The 25,383-nt window shown below is 47.0% G+C and overlaps 1 protein-coding gene across 1 annotated transcript in view; it reads left to right on the top strand.

Annotated features, from left to right (window-relative positions):
- The first annotated feature begins 204 nt into the window (after positions 1-204).
- LOC121858782 (rho GTPase-activating protein 8-like) overlaps positions 205-25,383 on the top strand; it is a 164,072-nt gene continuing 138,893 nt past the window's right edge. Inside the window, exon 1 of the mRNA XM_042355416.1 lies at positions 205-561. Within this exon, the coding sequence (XP_042211350.1) occupies positions 528-561 (34 nt within the window). The 5' untranslated portion in view covers positions 205-527. The remainder of the gene's footprint in view (positions 562-25,383) is intronic.

The following is a 25,383-nucleotide window of genomic DNA, read 5'->3' as shown; positions in this document are numbered from 1 at the left end:
GGTTGTCGGTGTTTGTGCAGGTGAACGTGAGAGCATCACCTGGGTGTTAGTTCAATGTGGGTGATGTACAGGTGAGCGTGGGAGCATCACGTGGGTGGGAGACCTACAGGAGGCACTGAGGCAGCACAAGCCAAAGACGCTGAGGGAGGCCGTGTGTGGCGGCGTGTGGCAGCTCAACCCCCAGACCAACGTGGGCTCCTCACTCTCTACCCCAGTTGTCATACTGTTGTTAGCCAAGCAAGGCGTACGGGCGAGCTCCCTCCGTCGCCTTCACCCGAGTGTGGTGCGCTCCAGCTCATCCCGCGAGGATTAGTTATGGTGGATTTATAAAGAGCATTACCAGGTTACCGTGGTCTCCGTGCACACACTAGAAGCTCCTGCTGTGTCGTCTTAGGTACAGCAAGTTACTCTGCTGAAAAACTTAATCTGAAAGAATATCGCTGGTGGTGATAGGGATTTTGTGGTGGTCGTGTAAATTAAAAATCGGCATCATCCCGTTCAACGTGTGTCCAGCAGGCACCTGCACCATGGGTAGCTACGGCATGCTCATCAACACCCCAGGTGAGTCTTCCATATGTGCTGTACAGGTAGTTAGGGATCCGTTATTGGCCTTTATACATTATCGTATTGTTACCGTCATATTTTTAACTACAACGTATATTTCTCTTACAAAGAATGACAGAATATGTATTTGTACTATAAATTTTGTACCAAGACGACTACTGTATGGGTGTTTGATGAAGATTTGTGTATATTAGTTTAGGATAACCGAACTGTACGACACATGAGGGTAATATTATGATTTACGCTGCCTCTCACACGATGAATATGGGGTGCACAGTAAACTAGCTACTGTTTGTGGCCAAAAAATCTGATTTGGAATTGTTATTTTAGTGGTGAAGGAGAAGGTGTGATTGTGATCAAGTTACCTGTTATTAATGGCTGTTCAGGACGTAGATGGTGGCGTATGGTGACGCTGTTGGTAGTGTTGTGACGCTGTAGGTAGTGTTGTGACTGTTGATATGGTTGTGAAGCTGTAGGTAGTGCTGTGACGCTGTAGGTAGTGTTGTGACGCTGTAGGTAGTGTGTGACGCTGTAGGTAGTGCTGTGACGCTGTAGGTAGTGTTGTGACGCTGTAGGTAGTGTTGTGACGCTGTAGGTAGTGTGTGACGCTGTAGGTAGTGCGTGACGCTGTAGGTAGTGTTGTGACGCTAGTACGGTAGGTAGTGCTGTGACGCTGTAGGTAGTGCTGTGACGCTGTAGTGCTGTGACGCTGCTGACGCTGTAGGTAGTGTTGTGACGCTGTAGGTAGTGTTGTGACGCTGTAGGTAGTGCTGTGACGCTGTAGGTAGTGTTGTGACGCTGTAGGTAGTGCTGTGACGCTGTAGGTAGTGTTGTGACGCTGTAGGTAGTGTTGTGACGCTGGGATTAGTATGTGGGCGGGGAAGCATATGTTGATTATTGTGATGATGGGTGAGTGAATGGGTGGGTAGACGAGTGGGTGAGTGAGTGAATGGGTGGGTAGACGAGTGTGTGAGTGGGTGAAGGAGTGAATGGGTGAGTGAGTGACTTGAGTGGTGGGCGGAGTGGGTGGAGGAGGGGGAGTGGGTGGAGTTGACTCTATGACACAAACTTTCAACAATATGTCAAACAAGCTGAGTCCCGACACTAATCACGGTACTACAGTCTCTACTAGCCAGCGACGCACAAGTTCAGGACCATGTTTAGGGCTTGTGAACTGTGGGGCTGCCTCAGTTTTAGGGCTTGTTAACTGTGGGGCTGCCTCAGTTTTGAGGTCTTGTAAACTGTGGGGCTGCCTCAGTTTTGGGGGGGCTTGTTAACTGTGGGGCTGCCCCTCAGCGGGGGGTCTTGTTAACTGTAGGGCTGCCACAGTTTGGGGTCTTACACTGTGGGGCTGCCTCAGTTTTAGGGCTTGTTAACTGTGGGCTGCCACAGTTTTGGGGTCTTGTTAACTGTGGGGTTGCCTCTAGTTTTGGGGTCTTGTTAACTGTGGGGCTGCCTCAGTTTTTAGGCTTGTTAACTGTGGGCTGCCTCAGTTTTTGGGCTTGTTAGCTGTGGGGCTGCCTCAGTTTCAGGGTTTGTTAATTGTGGGGCTGCCACAGTTTTAGGGGCTTGTTAACTGTGGGGGCTGCCTCAGTTTAGGGCTTGTGAACTGTGGGGCTGCCTCAGTTTTAGGGCTTGTTAACTGTGGGGCTGCCTCAGTTTTGGGGTCTTGTAAACTGTGGGGCTGCCTCAGTTTTGGTCCCTCCTTCCCCCCAAGAAAACTAATGGTTCAAAGCGTGTAAAGTATTTGCAATTCAATCGACTGAATTTCTTGTTAGTCAGCGTTCAACTAAGGCCCTATACTCGGTCACTTCTTCCTCTTAGTTGTCAGGAAACGTAAAGTGGGGGCGGGGTGTGGAGACAGCATTTGTAACCGGCGGGCCCCTCAATTTATATGTTAAAACACTTCCCAACCCAACCCGACCTGACCTGACCTAGCCTAACCTAACCACAATGATAGTACAGTAACATCTCTCATGCCATTAGGGATAACCGGCCTTCAAACTGGCTCCTCAATTATTTAGTACCTTAAAAAACAGAGTCCTATTTACCACCTACCACAGTGTCGTCATTCAAGGGCTGGTTCATGAAGCGGCGGCGTGGATGGTGTGTCAATAAAGCCTCATTTTGGTGAGTTGTGTTTACATGGTGATGCTGCAGTAAACAGGTCGGTATTTACGTGGATTAGGTGATGGTGTCAACACTTGCCTGCTGGGTGTGTTGGTGGAGGAAGAGGAGGGTCATGCTACTGGCCCTCACCCCTGGCCCTCACCACTGGCCCCTCACCACAGGTCCCTCACCCCTGGTCCCTCACCCCTGGCCCCTCACCACAGGTCCCTCACCACAGGTCCCTCACCACAGGTCCCTCACACAGGCCCACACCCCAGGCCCCTCACCACAGGTCCCTCACCCCTGGCCTCACCCCTGGCCCTCACCACAGGCTCACCAGGTCCCTCACCCCGGGCCCTCACCACAGGCTCTCACCCCTGGCCCCTCACCCCTGGCCCCTCACCACAGGCCCTCACCCCTACTCATGATGATACTCTTTGATGAACACAACTACACGACTAATTGCTGTTGGGGTCATTGGTAGCGGTGGTGGTCGGGTGTGTTGTGTTGTTGCTCTTCTCGCCGCTGGGGTATTTGTGGGTGTATGACCAGAGCTTGATACTGTGTTGAGACTGGTGGCTATCTTAGGTTGTGGGTGTGTACGTAGTTATGGGTGTTGTGGGTGTCTGTACGTGGTTATAAGTACTGAGTGTTGTGGGTGTGTGTACGTGGTTATAAGTACTGAGTGTTGTGGGTGTGTGTACGTGGTTATAAGTACTGAGTGTTGTGGGTGTGTACGTGGTTATAAGTACTGGGTGTTGTGGGGGTGTGTGTACGTGGTTATAAGTACTGAGTGTTGTGGGTGTCTGTACGTGGTTATAAGTACTGAGTGTTGTGGGTGTCTGTACGTGGTTATAAGTACTGAGTGTTGTGGGTGTGTGTACGTGGTTATAAGTACTGAGTGTTGTGGATGTGTGTACGTGGTTATAAGTACTGAGTGTTGTGGGTGTGTGTACGTGGTTATAAGTACTGAGTGTTGTGGGTGTGTGTACGTGGTTATAAGTACTGAGTGTTGTGGGTGTGTGTATGTACGTCAGTGATACACAAACCGCTGGCTGTCCGTTTGATATGTATATGTACTATGTATATGTGTTTGTTTGTTTGTTTGTTTGTTTGTTTAAGTATTTTTCCTTTTGTGGGAATTCGCATACATATGTTATTTTTTCTCGCTGCTGAATAGAATGTTGGTTGCTGTGAAGTCATGCTCGGTACAGTATAAACTTTTCTCGGAGTCGTGTGGAACTCTGCTCTCTCTCTCTCTCTCTCTCTCTCTCTCTCTCTCTCTCTCTCTCTCTCTCTTGTATATGCGTGTGAGTTTGTTGATGTATATAATTCCTAGGCTTCAGAATGATCCATCTTTCATCTTTCTCATCTATATCTCTGCCTCCTTTATTCCTCACTCCATCCTCTTTACTTCCATGTTTCTCTGTTCTTTATTACTTGTGTCCTGGCATGAAGGAACCAGAGCAGTGGTAAGGCTCAAGACGAACTACATATTGGATGGGAAGGCAGACCAGCGTGGCTTACCAAGTAGGGCCTATGCTCTTATGTCTGTGCCGCGAGGAAATGAACACTGTTGGGATGACTGTGCAAGGCTAATAGTGTGATTCCTATTAAGTTGTAGCATAGATTCATAGATTTTTGTTGGGTTACCTGAAGTTTAGACACCCCCATTCATTTTACCTGAAGATTATACACCTTATCTAATCTCCAGGTGATATTTAATTTTGTATCGTTCTCGTGTTTTTGTTCAGGTTGATTTTTTTTTGTTTTGTTTTTGAAAGTTAATTAAAAAGTTGAGTCTTGTATATGTAAATCAACTAGAAAATGGTTTTGTTGGTTATATGAAATTGGTATGAACACAGTCCTGTATATTCACGCACGTCAGAAGTTCATGGCGGCCTCCTAATGCTCTCTGAATATATTTTTTTTACCTTTAAAATCTTTAATAACAAGTAAATAAACATGGCGATAGTATGCTGTAATGTAGAATAAAGCAGTAGTGTCTAATTTAATTTTTTATCGTGATTATAATGTCGGATCATGTGAAGATTGGGCACCCTATCTTATATCACCTGTAGATTAGACACCCCCATCTTATTTCACCTGATAACCTAACGCTACCTGGGGGGGGGGGGTTAGGTTAGGGTGGTCAAATACGTCACAATGTTTCTTGACGTACAACAGCCGGGAGGGATAGAACACTCTGGGTTTGTTGACACTTCGTGGACCTCGTGGGTGTGTCGGCCCAACACCACCAGCCTGAAGGGGTAATAGATGATATGACGACACACGAAGGAGAGTAAATAACCTGTTGGTGTAAAGGAAGACAACATAACACGGGATTAATAGAAGACATCTCACCACGGGATTAAAACACAACACGGAATTAAAAAAAAAAGATAACACGGGTCAATGTTGGTGAGATGTAAACACTGGGTGGTGATAAGAGTCGACGATTATATTAATATTTTTCTGATAATTTGTGTTTCGTAATGAAGGAATAGCGTCTACACCGATCTCAATATTAATAAAAAACAAATATTTATCTTCTAGGAATTGAAACTTTACCTAACGGTGATGAGTGACTCGACTGAGGCAATTAAGACAAGAACAATGATAACAAAACAATAATAACAATAACATCTAATAATAACAAAAACACCATTTACAATTAATAATTAAAATAATAATAACAAAAACAACAAACAAACGATAATAATAACTTGCAATATAAACACCAATTACAAATAATAAAAAAAAACACTAACAATAAAAAAATACACAATTAGCATATACCCTCTACCGCTTGACACCTGCCGATTGAAACCTTAGAATTCGTGGTACAGAAGCGTGTGTAGGTATGTGGTATTGTATTATAGTGCGTTTATTGCCATCGGGTGCGGAGAGAATTCGAGTCTTGTGTGACCAATAACATCAACAAAGTCTGAGTCATCGATGTTTGAAACCTGCTCGACCGATGTAATATAACGTCCATATGTTTATTTTTATTTTTTGATGGATATATGGTAGTTAATATGTGTCTAGATGTGAACAGTAACACGGGAGATGGACTCGGGAACACGGCCAGGATTTGGGAACACGGCCAGGACTCGGGAACACGGCCAGATATATTACGTGGTGAGGGAAGTGTGTGTATTATTGTCGCCATGTTGAGTGGTGTGGGGTGGAGAGTGGTGATCAAGATGGAGGTTGTTAGATGTGACCACCAGTGACGGCCTAACACATACACACACACACTCCGTCCATCCAGGTTAATGTTTACACAGCTTTCTTTGTCCGCGGGATTCTCTCTGTCTCCACACACAAGCGCGCGCCTCCAGGTATAAGCTGGGCCGTGGTGTACTTGTTGATCTGAGGCTTTTGGTAAAGTCAATATCCATACCTACGAGTAACTTACCCCGCCCTTCAGCCCCTGTGCGTGCGTGTGTGTGCATGCGTGCGTGGGTGTGGTGTGCATGCGTGCGTGTGGGTGAGGGGGGGGGGGTTAATGCAGAGAGCCATTATATACTGTATATCAACAAAATTGATGGCTTATGAGGTAAATGCCAATGAGATTTGATTCTTTTCGCCAATTGATTTAAGAAATTATAGTACAGTAGTGGAACACATTTTGGAGCAATAGTGGCACCTTGACGTGTTCCCTACAGACATCTGCCAAGTATATTTATAGACTATACCATATTTATGTCTTATTTTTAGAACGTAGGAAGTATTGCTTGCACAGCTTTTGCCGCAGCGAAATATTTGGTCTCCTCGTGATCCAACTTCAATTGAGTGGAGCGCTGAGGTTTTATGGAATATATTTGGGTGAACTGAAAGAGCTTTTTTTTTTTTTTGCTGGTGTGAGGGGGTTGAGTGAAGCAGCAACACTGTTTTGTCTGGGGCTGGTTATATTTACTTTGTGTTACATGACAGGTTCTCATATAACTCACACCGCTTAAACGTGTTAGAGAAACTTAAATTACCAGATAATATACAAATAATAATTAGCTCAGTCTTAGTAACACTAAATATATCTGTTTGTTGAATGATTTATGGTAAGCCAAGCCAAGCCACCCATCACCCCTTTGCCTGTATAGATCGTCTTTGTGGCTTCAACCAAAACATTTATCGAAAACTCTGTAGATGGAGAGAAATAGACATAGAAAGTTAGTATTTAATATATTCAGAGATAACACCTGTAGTCATTACTCTGATTAATTGTAGTGAGTCATGAGGTGTGTGTGTGTGTGTGTGTGTGTGTGTGTTATGAGTCACCCCGACCTGCCTGTGTCTCGAACTCTCAGACAGTGTTTCATCCCAGTTTGTTTTGTATTTATTTATTTATTTATTTATTTATATTTTATTGCGTTCTGGAAGGTTGCGATCTCAGAGGTCACCGAGATAATTAGTACTTCATAACATAGTGCAGTAAAAGTTAACAAGGAGATGAGGTATAGAGTATTTCAACCCATAGCCGACATTTATACAGTGTGTTTACAGAATCCATGGGTGTTGACGGAATTTATTAAGGAATTTACGTAGTCTAGTTCCATATATCATTACTTCTGTACAAATCTTATCAAAGTCTTGGTCGTGTTTAGTGTGGCTGGAGACTTGTAGCTGAGAATGTAAAGAAGATATCATGGACTTCCTCGTTGCTCTCTATACAGTTGTTCCGCTAGTTAAAGGAAAATATTACAGCGAAGAAGAAGAGGAATACAGAGCTGTGCAGATAATGATGTACAGTACAGAACTTTATCATGTGGAGCTTCCTTGTACGTGTGTGAAGTATTGAAGGAATTTATCACTGCCTTCGTGTTTATCTTATCGTTTAACTTTGGTGGACATGCGCTAAGATTCTCCTCATGTGATTACTTACCCATGTGTCTGTGCGTCACTCCTGAATGTAAATAAACAAAGGTGCTGTTGGGTTAGGTTTTTAAGTTCGTGTGGGATGATGGTTAATTAGGTTGGGTTGGGTTGGGTTAGGTTGCTGTAGTAATTTGTACACTTCCTTTGTCTGGTGGAGTGGGTGATGGAACAGGTGTGGGAGTACAGGTGAGTGAGGTGGGACATCATTCCCTCACCCCCCCACCTACCTATCTGTCCCCCACACCACACACCTGTACGCGCGCTAAGACAGGTGTTGGCCATCAACCCCTCCCCTTACCTCTGCGCTTTGTGACATAGTTTGCATCATACACCTGTCCGTGGTAACACCTGTTCTTCCTCCCCCCCTCTTCCTCCTCCTTCTTTTTATATTTGCTCTCTCTCTCAATTGTTCCATTTCTTCTTCCTCCTCCTCGTTCTATTTCATCCTTTTATCTCTTTCCTCCTTCTCCTCTTCCTCCTTCCTCCCACCTCCCTCCTCCTCCTCCTCCTCCTCGTTCTAAATCCTCCTCCCCCTCCCCCCTTCTCCTTGTTCTATTTCCTTCTTTTTCCCCTTCCACCTGTTCCATTTCCTCCCTCTAGCACCTTACGCATCTCACTAGGGTCAGGATTCTCACAGAGCCACAACTCAGATTACGGTAATGTGTGGTACTGGTCCACTGTAGCCGCCTCGCTCCTACAAGGTGATTAACCCTATGTTCACGATGACTTAACTCCTCAAAGTCATCAAGTCATCGTATTAAAGGGGTTAAGTCATCGTATTAAAGGGGTTAAATCGTCGTACGTAAGGGGTTAAATCGTCGTAGTTAGGGGTTAGTTAAATCGTCGTTCGTACGGGGTTACATCGTCGTAGTCAGGGGTTGAATCGTCGTAGTCAGGGGTTAAATAATCGTACTCAGTGTGATCCAAGAGGTTAGTAAGCGTATATATCAAGTGTGTACCCAGGGTGTGTGGTGGACCGCTGCGGCGTGACTGTGGGAAGGAAGGGAGTTAAAGGATGTAAGTTTTGTCTCTCATTGTCACTCACATCATGACAGCTGGGCCGCCATGACGATTCTTATGATTGGATTATGCTGTTCGATACGTGTATGAGGGAGGTAGAGGGTGAGGGAGGGAGAGAGAGGGAGGGAGTGAGGGCCAGACCAGCTGGAGGTTCCCACGGTAGCAGCACCACGCCACTATCATTTAGCCATTCATCTACGTCAGGTTTTCCTTTAGTTGGGCTGGGTGACGTGTATGGTCCAGCCAGACGCGAGCGGGATTTATTCTGTGGGCGGTATTGTCTGGGTGAGGCTGTGGGAGAGTGATATATATTTGATGTTGTGTTCGAGGCAGATGGCGGGACAGCGGCACATGTTATCCCACAACCAGAGGAAATATTAACAAGTGACGCCATCTGTTAGCATTATGTTGTAGTACAATTAATCATGCTGGTATGGATGGTCCCCCTGTATGAGTTTAATGGTGGAGGTAGATTATTGTTAACTCGGTGTGGACAGTAGGTTGTGTTCCAGCAGTGGGGAGGGGGGCAGTGGGGGGGACCAGCACCCCTCAGACTCAGTAATGGTCCCCCGTGACGTCCCCTCCAGTAGGTCTCGCCAGCCACCAGCCTCGGCGCCTGTAGGGTCACAGCTTCTCTCCTGTAGTACAATACGAGTCTGTATTCTTACTGTAACTCTCTTCCTGTTCTGTAATTACCATAAATGCTTCAATAATAAAAAAAAAATTCTTATTTTAATTGGTTTACGCATCAATACGCTATCACGGACATTTACGCATCAGCATAATGTTCGTCTTCTGATTACCACAACACGAGAGAACACATTAACTAGGCGTATCGTATTAATGAACTAGGGTGAAGGCGAGCACACAGTATATCCTTGAACATCCTCATAACTCCAGGATAAACTAATCGATACAGAGTCGATAATAATAACAATATTGATTACTACCCAACCCGTTCAAGACCTTTGGAGGATAAAGTTGCCTACCAAGCTTCAACCTAATCCCTCCGCCATTTACAGTTGATTTCGTTGATATAGAGGGCAGGCGATACGAAGGTTAACACGTGCTTGTCCTTAAACAGCTGTTGGATTCGAGTCGTGTAAGGTAGATAATTTGGGGTCCAGGTAGGCTTCGGTGGTCCTCAGGTGGTGTGGGAGAGGGAGAGATCTGAGCTGCTTCTCACGTGACCGCCCTCTTGAAGTGCACCATTATCAACACCTACACGTCCCGCTCCCCACCCCCACGCCTCTACACGTCCTCCCACGCCTCTCTACACGTCCTCCCACGCCCCCACACGTCCCTCCCACGCCTCACATGTCCTCCCACGCCTTCTACATGTCCCCCACGCCTTTCTACATGTCCTCCCACGCCTTTCTACATGTCCTCCCACGTCTTCTACATGTCCTCCCCACGCCTTTCACACGTCCTCCATCGCCTCTCTACACGTCCCCACGTTCTACCACAATCCCTGGCCCCTCCACCATCCCTCACAACACGACTACGCAGTTTTAGGGCTGCGTTTCTTGTGAAGGCGGCGGAAGCATCTTGATTTGCACCACTGCGCACCTCCGCTCTGTCTCGCTAATCTTTCTTTCTCTCACTCACCTAACTTCCTGACACAACCACACGAGGAATACCGAGACGAAGACGAGTGTATTTTTTTTACAATTTTCAAGAAATCGATTTTTTTTTACGTTTATGTAAGTTAAATTCGTGTTATTTTTTGGGTCGATTGGTCATGTATCTGGCTTCTTAGGACGGTGTGTTGGTGATGTTATGATGTATTATTACGTTTTGACAAATAACTGTAAGGTCTCTTTATATGCACGTTGTCTGTAGGTTAATGCATACTGTACACTACTCGGGGGCAACCTTGTTCATCCTAGAAATAAAACTAAGGTCTTTAAGTATGCATTTAGGGTATCACGCTAGTCGTGGCGGCCTTGTTCTTCCTAGAAATAATACTGAAGGCAGCTAAAAAAAAAACAGAATGCAATCTTTCCACGATGACAATTCTCATGACTTTTCAGGTAATCCTCAAGGTCACCTACATGACTTTGGCAAATCCGGTTGGCTTAGTTCACGAATGCATCAAATAATAAAGAATAAAAAGAATAAAAGTCATTTAATAAATAATTATAAATAATAATGTAAGAACTGTGTGGATTTATTTATTTATTTATTTATCACCACCTTCACCATTACCACTACCATCACCACTACAACCACCACTACAACCACCACTACAACCACCACTACCACCATTACTACCACCAGCTGTTGCCCACTCACTATACCTGTATGGAGCTCACCTGTTGTAATGACGTGAAGTATCACTAATTATACCCCTACACCTCCCTGGACTACTGTTGTGTATTGCTATCCTTCCTCACACACACACACACACACACACACACACACACACACACACACACACACACCATAATCTTTAAAACAGATGATGATGAATTTTTAAGTAGGGTCTTGTCAGGTTTTCCTGGATTGTTGTAAAATAGTAGAATTTATGTTTCGTCCTGATTGATATATTTATGTATGTTCTTTCATTAGCTCTCTTTGCTCCACCGTCTCTCAGCTGCATAAGACACGAGGCACCCAAGAAAAAAAAAATAACATTTACTCCTGGTACAAGCTGGTGCTGTTGGTTGATTGGTCTAAATGATGTTGGAGATTTTCTTCTTTGGGTCGTGTGTGTGTGTGTGTGTGTGTGTGTGTGTGTGTGTGTGTGTGTGTGTGTGTGTGTGTGTGTGTGTGTGTGTGTGTGTGTGTGTGTGTGTGTGTGTGTGTGTGTGTGTGTGTGTGTGTGTGTGTGTGTGTGTGTGTGTGTGTGTGTGTGTGTGTGTGTGTGTGTGTGTGTGTGTGTGTGTGTGTGTGTGTGTGTGTGTGTGTGTGTGTGTGTGTGTGTGTGTGTGTGTGTGTGTGTGTGTGTGTGTGTGTGTGTGTGTGTGTGTGTGTGTGTGTGTGTGTGTGTGTGTGTGTGTGTGTGTGTGTGTGTGTGTGTGTGTGTGTGTGTGTGTGTGTGTGTGTGTGTGTGTGTGTGTGTGTGTGTGTGTGTGTGTGTGTGTGTGTGTGTGTGTGTGTGTGTGTGTGTGTGTGTGTGTGTGTGTGTGTGTGTGTGTGTGTGTGTGTGTGTGTGTGTGTGTGTGTGTGTGTGTGTGTGTGTGTGTGTCCATTTATTGCATATCTTTTTAACCGAACCAGACCTGCAGTGGCTTCAGTGTTGATTGTATGTTTATATAAAATAAACGTGGAAGTTGGTATGTAAATTAGGGAGTGCGTAGGAGGAAGTATATAATCTGGTTAGCGAAGTTATAATAGACCCCAGGTTGGGAGTCTAGAGTCCTGGTCAAGTGGTCTTCAGTCCCGTTAGACCCCAGTCCAATATGGCGTCGAAATTACACTGAGACCTTATCGTTCGTAAACAGCGGGAAAAAAGAAACTTATTATCTTTAGGAATAAGGATCTTGGGTTCTAGATTCTAGCCTAGAGATCCAGTTTTGGTGATGGAATACAGAATTTGGTGAAAGAATCCAGATTTTGGTGTTTAAAGGCTGCGTGGGTGATGGGATGGGGGGCGGGGACGAAGGATGTGGTGGCTCCTCAGGAAGACAGGTGAAGGAGGCCAGGAGGAACGGGAGAGGCCCAGAGGTACAAATTGTCGTGTGGTGAAAATTTGTGCCTGGGGGAAGGTGGTGCATGGTGAGAGGGGACAGGCAGAGTGCACGACCAGGTGGTGAAGGGAGGTGGGTGATGTGACATGTGTATGTTTGTGTAATGAGGGGAACGTGTGTGTGTGTGTGTGTGTGTGTGTGTGAAGGGGAGACGTGCAGCTGTGGTGGATTTGTAACGAGGGAGGCGGAGGACGAGGGAAGCAAGCAAGCAAGCAAGCAAGCAAGCAAGCAAGCAAGCAAGCGGGAGGAGGAGGTGCTGGCGCCGCTGTGTACAGGTATAAGTTATGTGTGGTAACATAGTCAGCTAGGATGTTCTGTTTTGAGGGCCCTACACCTGACTCACACCTCACACACACATGACTCACACCTCACACACACCTGACTCACACCTCACACACACCTGACTCACACCTCACACACACACCGGTGCCTCGTCTGATGTTGAATTGATTCTGAAACAGTATTTTTAGCCAGAAAATTACACATAAAGTGAATCACATCGATATTTACGTGATTTATTTATTTATTTATTTATTGAGGTGTTGGTTAAGCTTTGAATACTAATATCATTGAGTACGTTTCCCCTATAATGTACCAGGTATTCCCTCAGGTAGGTAAAGGCATTGCGGCGTCTCGTGTTGTTTACCCTCGGAAATTTTATACTCGGTTTGTTTTGATCTTTTTTGGTACTCGTAATAAACAGAGATACTCGTGTTTGTTATTTTCTGAGAGTCAGTTAGCTTGGCCCGCAGCTGTTAAGAGGAGTTCCTGGCGTTATAGACACGAGAGCCAATTATATATGAGCCTTTGGTAATTTTGAGGCGTGACGTTAGATGTATGTTATTTAGTTTTAGATTTATATCAGTCAGGTGAACAAGACTATATTTTCGACTCTGGTGGTGGAGATGATGTTGACAATTTGAGCGTACACTAGTAGATCCGGAGAGGTAAACAAAGTGTGATGATGAAGGACGTGTTGATGTGGTGCCTCAAGGCTATCTCCTGTCCCTTCCTGTGTTTAGTATCTCTGTCTCTCTCTCTTATCTCAACTCCTTCACCGTCCTTCCCTTCTCCCAGCACCCACAATCCTCATCACCTCTGTCAAGGTTAAGAGTTTCGGGTCCTTATGTCCTTGGTTCTTCAGTCCCTACTAACTCACGAGTTCATTATCTGACTCGTTTGAGGATAATTGTAATCGCTGAAACTTGGCTGATAAGAATCTCTATTTTACCTCAGGCGATTATACCTGGATGGTGGTGGTCGGGGCCGGCTCCTGATGACTCCTGCGGGGATATAATAGAAGTTTTGGGACACTTGTGGGAGGATTTTTTTTATTCTCTGCTTCTATAAACTGCATGGTGAGATCTGTTATGCTGTACTCTGTGTTGTTAGTTATGAGAGTGAGGTGTGGAGATAGTAATGGTTCGAAGGCAGCTGTGTTCTGTGGTATTATTATTTTTGGGTGTAGATGATTGTGGGTGTTCATCATCAAGTGTTTACAGTGTAGTGATGGTGTGAGAGGAGAGAGAGGAACATCGTGTCGATATAGTGTTTCATGAAGTAAAAACTACACGCTAGATTCTGACGCTGGTTGTGTCATTTGGTATGTGTGCACTTAAGTGGAGGTTGTGGGCCCAGGAGCATACTAAGTGGGTATGTTGGTGGTTCATAAAGTAGTGGGTGGCGGATTCTCAGCCACAAGTGAGAGAGTTCCGGCACTAGCGCAGGTGGATGGTGGGCCGGGCCACGAGTCCCTTGGGCCCCTGCACGAGTTATGGCTTGGCTCGCCCTCAACTTACACCAGATATACGGGCGAGCGCTCCAGACTACCTGCAATTCCCCCACCACGCGCCGCCCAAGCCAGGCACTCGCTGGGCTGTGAGGGGGACCACATTTATCCTCCCAGTCGTTTGCTGGGTATTTGTTGGTGGCACCTTATTGTTGCAGAGGCGGGAGTGGTCACCAGTAGATTACCACAACACCGCCATATCTTACACTAATGACTTCACTTTTCCGCCACTTTCATTCTGGCTCAGCACTAGTATGGCAACACTTTACTTGATTATCTTTATGATATAACATAAAACAAAGACTATATACGTATACAGTCGTTAACATAAAGTACCACAAAGAACACTGCATTACCATAACCTTGTATTATGTTATTAGTGGGAGGGTGGTGTGTTGTGACCTCCCCTCCACACTGCCCCCTCCTCCTCCTCTTTCTGGACCTGTGGGAGGCCTGATCAGCGCACACAGCCTCACATCCTCCCTGGAGCGTTAGGCGAGCCACACGTCAGCCTCCTCGCCGTGGCACGTGATGCTCCCCGGCGCTCTCCTGCGTTATGCATCACCCACCAAGAGGGAGGCTGCTGGCACGGGTTGTAAAATACGTATAGCGACCACCGTAGACTTACCTGCCTACCTACCTACCTGCCTACCTACCTACCTGCCTCCCTCCCTCCCTCCCTCCGCCTGCCTGCCTCCCCTCCTCCACCCTGCCTGCCTCCCTCACCCTCCACCTCCTGCCTCCCCTCCTCCACCTGCCTCCTCCTGCCTCCTCCCCTGCCTGCTGCCTGCCCTCCTCCCTCCCTCCCCACCTGCATGCCTCCCTCTACCATCCACCCCTGATACGGACCCCCAGACCACCATCGTGTGTATGCAGACACTAACACGCCTGACTCGTGTATTACGGACACTAACACGCCTACTCATGCACGGACACTAACACGCCCTACTCATTACGGACACTAACACACCTGACTCATATTACGGACACTAACACGCCTACTCATATTACGCCCTACTCATGTATTACAGACACTAACGCCCTGTCATATTGCATTACAGACTTATTACGGACACTAACACGCCCTACTCATGTATTACGGACACTAACACCTGACTCATTACGGACACTAACACGCCTACTCATGTCATTACGGACACTAACACGCCCTACTCATGTATTACGGACACTAACACGCCTGACTCATATATACGGACACTAACACGCCTAACTCATGTATTACGGACACTAACACGCCCTACTCATGTACAGACACTAACACGCCCTACTGCATTACGGACACTAACACGACCCCTACTCATGTATTACGGACACTAACACGCCCTACTCATGTATTACGGACACTAACACCTGGACTATTACATGTACGGACACTAACACGCCCTACTCCTACACTAACACGCCCTACTCATGTATTACGGACACTAACACGCCCTACTCAATACGGACACTAACGCCTGACTGGCTATGTACACCCGGACATATTACGGACCTAAACGCCTGACTCTGTATTACGGACACTAACACGACTCATGTATTACGGACACTAACACACTAACACGCCTGACTCAATGCCTTCCATTGTTGTGTAAACCTAGGTGTGTGTGTGTGTGTGTGTGTGTGTGTGTGTGTGTGTGTGTGTGTGTGTGTGTGTGTGTGTGTGTGTGTGTGTGTGGTCAGACAGCCAGCGTTGCTAGGAGTGACTGACTGGCTGCGGTGCCTGACAACGCTCGTTATTGATTGGTGATGCTGGGTGGGTTAATGCCCTCCCTCACTCCCTCTCATCTTATATGGTCTTAATCCCTCTCCCTCTCCCCCTCTCATCTTACATGGTCTTAATCCCTCTCACTCACTTCCTCTCATGTTGCATTGTTTATAACTCCCCCTCACTTCCTCTCATCTTACACGAGCTTTATCCCTCTCCCTCCTCCCTCTCATCTTTCATGGTCTTAATCCCTCCCTCACTTCCTCTCATCTTACATGGTCTTAATCCCTCTCCCACTCACTCCCTCTCATCTTACATGGTCTTAATCCCTCTCCCACTCACTGCCTCTCATCTTACATGGTCTTAATCCCTCTCCCACTCACTGCCTCTCATTGCCTCTCATCTTGCAGTGTTTCTAAGCCTTCCTTTCATTCCAACTCATCTTACACACACACACACACACACACACACACACACACACGTACATATTGGTCATCGTTGTACAGTATTATCACAGATTTGTTTTACCTCGTTCATAATATATTTAGGTGAATCTCTATGTAAACATTTGTAATTATGATTCATTTCCACGTGTTAAATGAATTATAGAGTCTCGTTTGACCTCTGTTTATATTTCTACTCGTTAATCCCAGTGCCTCATTTGACCTTTGTAGTTGATGTCATATTCCTGCGCAATATTAAAGTATAGTCTCTCGTTTGACCTTTCGTAATCTACCTTCATTTACCTTCACCGTAACCAGATATTCCATTATAATTATTGTACGTATATATCTTGTTTCTTTATTAATTTATTTCATTCTTATTTTCCTATTACTTTTTGAGGACAGGTGTTTTAAAGGACAGGTGTTTTAAAGGACAGGTGTTTTAAAGGACAGGTGTTTTAAGGACAGGTGTTTTAAGGACAGGTGTTTTAAGGACAGGTGTTTTAAGGACAGGTGTTTTAAGGACAGGTGTTTTTAAGGACAGGTGTTTAATGACAGGTGTTTTAGGACAGGTGTTTTAAGGACAGGTGTTTTAAAGGACAGGTGTTTAAGGACGGTGTTTTAATGACAGGTGTTTTAAAGGACAGGTGTTTTAAAGGACAGGTGTTTTAAAGGACAGGTGTTTTAAAGGACAGGTGTTTTAGGACAGGTGGACTTAGCTCGTTGTCACCATGGAGATTAGCTTTTATTTATCCCTTGTTCGAGTTCCTGTGTGTGTGTGTGTGTGTGTGTGTGTGTGTGTGTGTGTGTGTACGTACTTCTGGGAACAGGTAGCATCCATCACTAGCATTCCTGGAACAATAGAATCATCTCTGTGTGTGTGTGTGTGTGTGTGTGTGTGTTTACAAGACCTGCCTTAGCAACAAGTCCTCAGCTTACGTGGGAGGTCTCTATGCCCTGGGACAGCCTTCCAGCCAGCCCAGCCCAGCCAGCCCAGCCCAGCCAGCCAGCCCAGCCAGCCCAGCCAGCCACCACTCTGCCTCTCACGGGCATTAGAAGAGGGAGGAGGGGCTACATCAACCCCTTCGTCTTTCTCCTTCCCCTCTTCCATCCTTTTCTCCCTCTCTAACCCCTTCTTTTCTCTCCCCTTTTCCCCTTTTTTCTCCCCCCTCTCCATCCTTCCCCTTTTCCGGCTCATTCTTTATCCTATCCCTCTCTTCCCTTCTTTATCCCCCATTCTCCCCACCAACCTCACCTCTCCTCCTTGAGCCCTCCATTGAAGAGCTGCCCGAACCCAACAATGATGCGTTTGATATGGTGGGGCTGACACACTCGTCTTTACCGGGGAATTGTGTTATATAGATCGAGGGAGAAAGATGGCAAGTCTCTCTCTCTCTCTCTCTCTCTCTCTCTCTCTCTCTCCTCTCTCTCTCTCTCTCTCTCTCTCTCTCTCTCTCTCTCTCTCTCTTTCTCTCTCTCTCTTATCTCTCTCTCTCTCTCTTATCTCTCTTATCTCTCTCTCTCTTTATCTCTCTCTCTCTTATCTCTCTCTCTCTCTCTCTCTCTCTCTCTCTCTCTTCTCTCTCTCTCTCTCTCTCTCAATTACCTCGAGATTTTGGACACGTTAATGTTTTTGTGTTGACGTCATAAAGGTGGTGTTTAATTATACTACAGGTAATCAAGGTTTGTAAAGGTAATTGGGAGTGAGTGAAAAAAATAATAATTATTATATGATTTTGAAAAGATGAAAGGCTATTTGAGGTTGTTTTGATCCTGCTAGAGTTTGTATTTTATTGTCTTTTAACGTGTAAATAGTGGATTTTTTTTTATGGGAAGGTAAACATGAAGGTGGTGGTTGGTGGTCGTTTAAACCGATAAAATCATTGATATTAGCCACAACACTTTGAGGACAGTATAGGTGCTCATTTGGGACATTTTAAAATTGTTTTGTCGGTCAATTGTAAAAAAAAAACAAGTGTTCTTAGTGTTATCGTCGCGGGAAGGTTTGTTTTGGTGATAATTAAAACACATCAGAGATTTTGTGCATTTTCTTGCTTCTCTAAAACACACTAGGTATCGGCTGCTTGAACCTTCTTCCATTGGTTATTAATACAAAGTGGTTAACGATATTGGAAGGCTATCGTACGTGGTGGTTAAAGTTAGTCCATTGCTATGTGTGTGTGTGTGTTCCGGCTCATTAACTCTTCTCCTCTAAGTCGTTAATGTTCCGATATCACAACGTTATCCTCTGCTTTACGAAGGGGGTGCTATTATATCGAAGCATTAAGACGATAAGGTTGAAATGCCGATAACAGTGGAATTCCGTCTCTCTCTCTCTCTCTCTCTCTCTCTCTCTCTCTCTCTCTACTGCTCCCCAACTCGTGAATTGATCCGATATCGTAAGTAATGTTATTCTCTGCCGGATAAATAGTCATACGTGGGAGATAGAGCCATGGTGTTGCTCTCGGGTAAGTGATATTGAAGGAACTCACTTAACGACTGACTTCCGTGAATCACTATCTTAGCCTGCAGAGTTTGTTGGCCTGTTTAGCGTGGGGAAAATAGTTGGTGGTTTGGGTACCGGGTAGAAAGTGGGAGGAGTTTATTGGTAGGGAAAAAAGGTTGAGGAGTCTTCGTAGAATTGAGGCTCATTAATATTGACCCTAACCTAACCTAACCTGACCTGACCTGACCTGACCTGACCTAACCTAACCTAACCTAACCTAACCTGATTCTCCCAAGTAGCGTTAAGGTGAAGGACAGTACTGGAGGTGACGGGTGGTGTTCATGGTGCTGGGTAGTGATGATGGTGCTGGGTAGTGGTGGTGGTGGTGGTGATGGTGCTGGGTGGTGACGGGTGATGGTGCTGGTGGAGGCCTGGACACCACTATCAGATTGACACCATCATCCCCTGGGCGAGAAGTACAATAGTAACGTTCAATAACCGCCCGAATAACATGCAAATCGGTGCCGTTCCTCGCCCTCCTCTCCACACTTGGCACTGCTCTTCCCTCCCTCCTCTCCACACTTGGCACTCCTCGCCCTCCCTCCTCTCCACACTTGGCACTGCTTGCCCTCCCTCCTCTCCACACTTGGCACTGTTCGCCTCCTCTCCACAGCACTGTTCGCCCTCCCTCCTCTCCACACTTGGCACTGCTCGTACCCTTTTCGCCACACTTGGCACTCCGGTGTTAAGGTCAGCCGTCGGAGTGTTTGTCGTGAATGCTGTGTGATTCAGGTTAGGTTACGTTAGGTTATGGTTAGGTTAGACCCGCCATGGCAGTATTTAGTGAAGCGAGGCGGTATGAAGTGGTCACCCCCACATTAGGAACACCTGAGAATTAGACACATTAGCAGCTTATTACACCTGTGGTTTGACACCCTAGCAGCATTCACCTGAGATGACACCCTAGCAGCTTATTACACCTGAGAATTTGACACCCTAGCAGCTTATTACACTGAGAATTAGACACCCTGGCTTATTTCACCTGATCATTAAACACCTTAATTTCAGTTGGGGGGTTAGTTTAGGTTAAGTTAGGTATGTGTATATCATGTTGGAATAAGTTGGGGTGTCTAATCTTCAGATATCTCTGTTAGAACCACAGTTGTCAGTTAAATGCTCGTATAGGTGCAAGTGTGTGGGCACCCTTGTTAGACTACGACACAGTTGGTGATTGTGGTGATAGTGAGGGTGATGTAGTGAGGTGATGGTGATGATAGTGAGGGTGATGGTGATGATAGTGAGGATGGTGATGATAGTGAGGTGGTGATGATGATGATGGTGAGTGGTGGTGATGGTGGGGGTGATTGTGGTGATAGTGAGGGTGATGGTGATGATGGTGGTGATGGTGGTGATAGTGAGGGTGATGGTGATGATAGTGGGGTGATGGTGGTGAGTGGGGAGTGATGGTGGTGATGGTGAGGTGATTGTGTGATGGTGAGGGTGATGGTGGATGGTGAGGTGGTGGTGATGGTGGGGATGGTGATGGTGGGGGTGATTGGTGATAGTGAGGGTGATGGTGATGAGTGAGGTGAGGTGATGGTGTGATGGTGAGGTGATGGTGGTGATGGTGGATGATGGTGGTGATGGTGAGGGTGATGGTGGTGATGGTGAGGGTGATAATGAGGTGGTGGCGATGGTGAGTGAGGTGGTGGCGATAGTGGGGGTGAGGGTGGTGGTGGGGGTGATTGTGGTGGTGATTGGGGTGGTGGCGATAGTGAAGGTGACGGTGGTGATGGTGAGGTGGGTGGTGATGGGGTGATGGTGATAGTGAAGGTAATGACGGTGGTGATGTGGTGGGGGTGGTAAGTGAGGGGTGGTGGCGATATTGGGTGGTGATAGTGAAGGTAATGACGGTGGTGATAGTGAGGGTGGTGGCGATAGTGAAGGTAATGATGGTGGTGATAGTGAGGGTGGTAAACTTGTATGACTATTGCACCTCTCTGCCCCCTCGTACCTCCATTTGGTAATATTGGTGAGGGTAGTAGTGTCCACAGCCACCACCTCCTCAACCTACTCCACACACCACCACCACCCCAGCACAACCCACCCCCACCGCCACCACCACCTACCACCCCTCCAACCACCATCACCCCATCCCCTCCACCACCCCAGCCACCACCATCACCCCAGCCACCACCCCCAGCCACCACCACCCAGCCACCACCACCCCAGCCACCTACTACCACCCCCACTACACCACTGCCACCACCTCACCACCCCAGCCATCATCACCCGTGTTAATGGCTGGCACGCCGGTCCTCACACACACATACGAGCACTCCCCGTTCACACAAGCGATACTGTCCACACAACTCAGCCTCCCTGGCCTGTGTTCACTGGGTCGGCAGGGGCGAGGGCAGGCAAGTTACACACCAGGAGAGTTTTACATTAATCTACTAGACATGACACGATGCATTCCTGTATTCTCATATTGTGTCAGGTGTCGGTAACCACCTCCTCCTCCTCCCCAAGTGTCAGTAACCCACCCTCCTCCTCCTCCTCCCCCAGTGTCGGTAACCCACCCTCCTCCTCCTCCCCCAGTGTCAGTAACCCACCCCCTCCTCCTCCCCCAGTGTCGGTAACCCACCCTCCCCTCCTTCCCCAGTGTCGGTAACCCACCCCTCCTCCTTCCCCAGTGTCGGTAACCCACCTCCTCCTCCCCCCAGTGTCAGTAACCACCTCCTCCTCCCCAGTGTCAGTACCCACCCTCCTCCTCCTCCCCAGTGTCGTAACCCACCCCCTCCTCCTCCCCAGTGTCGGTAACCCACCCTCCTCCTCCTCTCCCAGTGTCAGCCCACCCCTCCTCCTCCCTCAGCCCTCCTTTCTGAAGACTTGGGCAGTTGACTATTATGTAAATGTGTTCTCTTGGGAAACTTTATCAGTAGTCCGGCGGTGGTGGTGATGGTAGTACAGGTTGGGTCACTCCTGGGGGGAGCAGACCCTGTAAGTGCCGGGAAGATCAAGTCCTCATCACAGTTTCCCGAAGAGCTGTATCGTTTTTCAAGTTGATGGTTCGATATTTGACTTGGGGCCAGGGAGGCGGCAAGGGGCTTGTCGGGTCGGGTCGGATCCTGGGTCGGGGATCGGGTCGGATTCGGGGTAGGTCGAGTCGGATCGGGGGCGAAGTTCATCTCCGGTGATATTGCCAAGAGGAAATTCACGTGATGACCACCACAGCTATGACTTCCACTGCTCATTCAACCGTCCACTTGTATTGAGGCCACACCAAGCTCCCTACAGACTGTTGTAGTAAAGGCAGGGCGTGGTAGGATGGGTCCAGGATATAACCTAAACATCTAAACTCTTGTATCGTCCGCACCATCGTCTGAATATCCAAACTTTGACTGGTGATGTGGGTATGAACAGCAAACTTGTCATGGTGGTGGAGTGGCGTCTCTCCCTCTTGTAATAAAATATAGTTAACTCTTCACACTATTACTAATAACTCTTGTGTGTGTATTTGAATCGCTTATATAACACTTGTTTGTCTTATTGTTTATTAATGTAGTGTCTCTCCTTGTTTGGTCAGTTGGTTAGTAAACAAGTTAGTATAATGTCTGGTCTTGTTCTAACACGACGAATCAATCCTGTTAAGCCATGATCTAATCTAACCATTAGGATTGGGGACCCCATTTGAACTAGGTCAGGTTAGTGTGTTTGTGATTGGGTCATTTTAACAAGTCACGGGTCACTAAGAATCTATTTATGTCTTCATCTGCCTTTACCTGTCTATACACCTCCCGTCTCACCTGTCTACACCTTGATTTTATATCCCTCACCGTCACTCACCTGTCACATTTATAACCTCACCTCCATATCACATTTATCATCAGCCAAACTCTTGTCTTAACCAGGAGGTGAAGCTTAGGTAAGTATAGGAAGCCTCACTTGTTTTAATTTTCTTTTACTGATCTCGAGAGGCAGTTAGGTGAAGGAGGTTGTTGTGCTGTATTCATGTGTAGTGTTAGATTAATATGTACACGGTGTTAGTGTGTGTGTGTGTGTGTGTGTGTGTGTGTGTGTGTGTGTGTGTGTGTGTGTGTGTGTGTGTGTGTGTAATGATAAAGTATCGCTCCTCAGGGACTACTCACAGGGTGCCGTGTTAGTAATGGGACACCACTTAGCAGGATGTACCTGGCGGGGAATGTACTCTTGTCGTCTATTAAAGTGGAATGTCATTGTCGGTAGAATGTGGGGGGTGAAGGTTCGACTGGCTGTCACATGAGGGCGCTTCCCTTGTATAGATATCACCACCAACAGCAATGACCCAAGAAACGCCTGGTGCTATCGATTGCCTGAACTGATGATTTTTTTTCTGGAAGGACACGTATTTAGTGCTGAGTTCCTACGACTGGTATTAATGTCTCGTAATAACACCTCGTAAGTTAAGTGTATAGTTGTCGTATTACCAGCTGTTTCTTGCGTCATGTTTACCTTAATGAGTCACCCCTCTTATAATGGTCATAGTCTTACTTAATATTTATAACATGGGCCCAGTGAAGTCCCTTTAGATTGAGCCCATTAAGAGTAGGGGCCCTTTGACGACACCCTGATCTTCCCCTGTTATCACAAAGATTATCAGTATCATCATCACCTTTCATCGTTAACATCAGGTAATCATCCTCATTCTTTATCAGTCTACTAAGAACACCTGTCATTTATGCTAATTACATATATATATATTACTGTACCTGTATCTTTCATGTGTAATTACTCTTATCTACTAAAGAACCATAAAAAAACACTGTGTGTGTGTGTGTGTGTGTGTGTGTGTGTGTGTGTGTGTGTGTGTGTGTGTGTGTGTGTGTGTGTGTGTGTGTGTGTGTGTGTGTGTGTGTGTGTGTGTGTGTGTGTGTGTGTGTGTGTGTGTGTGTGTGTGTGTGTGTGTGTGTGTGTGTGTGTGTGTGTGTGTGTGTGTGTGTGTGTGTGTGTGTGTGTGTGTGTGTGTGTGTGTGTGTGTGTGTGTGTGTGTGTGTGTGTGTGTGTGTGTGTGTGTGTGTGTGTGTGTGTGTGTGTGTGTGTGTGTGTGTGTGTGTGTGTGTGTGTGTGTGTGTGTGTGTGTGTTGTGTGGTTGTGTGTGTGTGTGGTGTGTGTGTGTGTGTGTGTGTGTGTGGTGGTGTGTGTGTGTGTGTGTGTGTTGTGTTCCATATGACATTACATTAACTTGATTATGCAAATGTGAGTAAATGTGTGTCGAGGGAGGCAAAATTAACAGGCGCAGGAGTTAGTGGCTCAGTAGGAATCACTCAGTAGTTAGTGGCGTGGAGTCAGCAGATACGTGGCACAGGAGTCAGCAGTTAAGTGACGCAAGAGGCAGCAGTTAGTAGCGTAGGAGTCAGCATTTATTGGTGTACGAGTCAGCAGTTAAGTAGCACGAGAGGCAGTAGTAAGTGGCACAGGAGTCAGCAGTTAAGTGGCACGAGAGGCAGCAGTTTGTCTTGCAGGTGTCGGCCGCTCTGACACCGAGTATATTTGCTTCTAATATATGTAAATGGACACCCACCACACGGCACTGGATTCCCAAGCGTTTGCAGTTTAAAATCCACCCTCCTCCCTTACTCGACCCTTCCCTCACTGACCCCGTCCCTCCTCTGTCCCTTCCCTCACTCGTCCCCTCCTCCCTCGTCCCCTTCCCCACTCGCCCTCTCCCTCACTCGCCCCTGCCAACCTCACCCCCTTCCCCATTCGCCCCCTTCCCCACTCGTCCACTCCACCGCCCCTTCCTCACTCTCCCCTTCCCAAACTCACCCCTCCCTCGCCCCCTTCCCCCATCTGCCCCCTTCCCCTGCCCCTTCCCCACTCTGCCCCTCCTCACTCGCCCCCCTTCCCTCACTCTCCTCACCTCTGCCCTTCCTCATCTGCCCCTTCCCTCTCATCTGCCCCTCCCTCATCTGCCCCCTTCCCTCATCTCCGTCCCCTCCCTCACTGCCCCCTTCCCTCATCTGCCCCCTCCCTCATCTGCCCCTCCCTCACTCGCCCTCTCTCTTCCCCCTTCTCACTCGCCCTCCCTCACTCGTCCCCTTCCTCATTCGCCCTTCCCTCACTCGCCTTCCTCACTCTGCCCCTTCCCTCACTCGCCCCCTTCGAACTGTTTATATCCTGACTTTTTACATTGTTATTTTTGTTGTTTTTTGTTGTTTGTGAATCAATATAAAACACGAATCTAGCTGCAGGTACAAAGATGGTAACTCAAAATGGTATCCAGATCACACTAAGACTATACCATTATATAGATGAGGTCTCTTGTATATACTGTAGTTACGGGTTATAAAAAATATATATCTAAGACGCGTTAAGAATCAGGGACGTGATTGGTTAACACACAAGTTCGCTAGTTCCGGGTAAAGTTAGGTAGACCTGATTGACCTTGACTTGACCCATCCTCTCGTGGTGGCGTTCCCTGGAGACTATCCTCAACCCCCTAGCTGGTGCCTACCTGGGGTGACGTGGGGGGAAGGAGGGAGGGAACAGGGGTGAGGGAGGGAGGGAGGGAGGGAACTGGGGTGAGGGAGGGAGAGAAGTAAATGGGGATGGGAAGGGAGAGAAGTAAATGGGGGTGAGAAAAGGAAGGGAGGAGTGAGCTGGGGTGAGGAAAAGGGAGGCGGTGAGGTGAGGGAAGGTAGGGGGAGGAGTGAGATAAGGTGAGGGGAGTATAT

This window comes from Homarus americanus, unplaced genomic scaffold (assembly GCF_018991925.1).
Source record: "Homarus americanus isolate GMGI-L3 unplaced genomic scaffold, GMGI_Hamer_2.0 scaffold22369, whole genome shotgun sequence".
Taxonomy (NCBI): domain Eukaryota; kingdom Metazoa; phylum Arthropoda; class Malacostraca; order Decapoda; family Nephropidae; genus Homarus; species Homarus americanus.
Note: the sequence above shows the minus strand (reverse complement) of the source record. Positions and strands in the feature narration are given on the sequence as shown.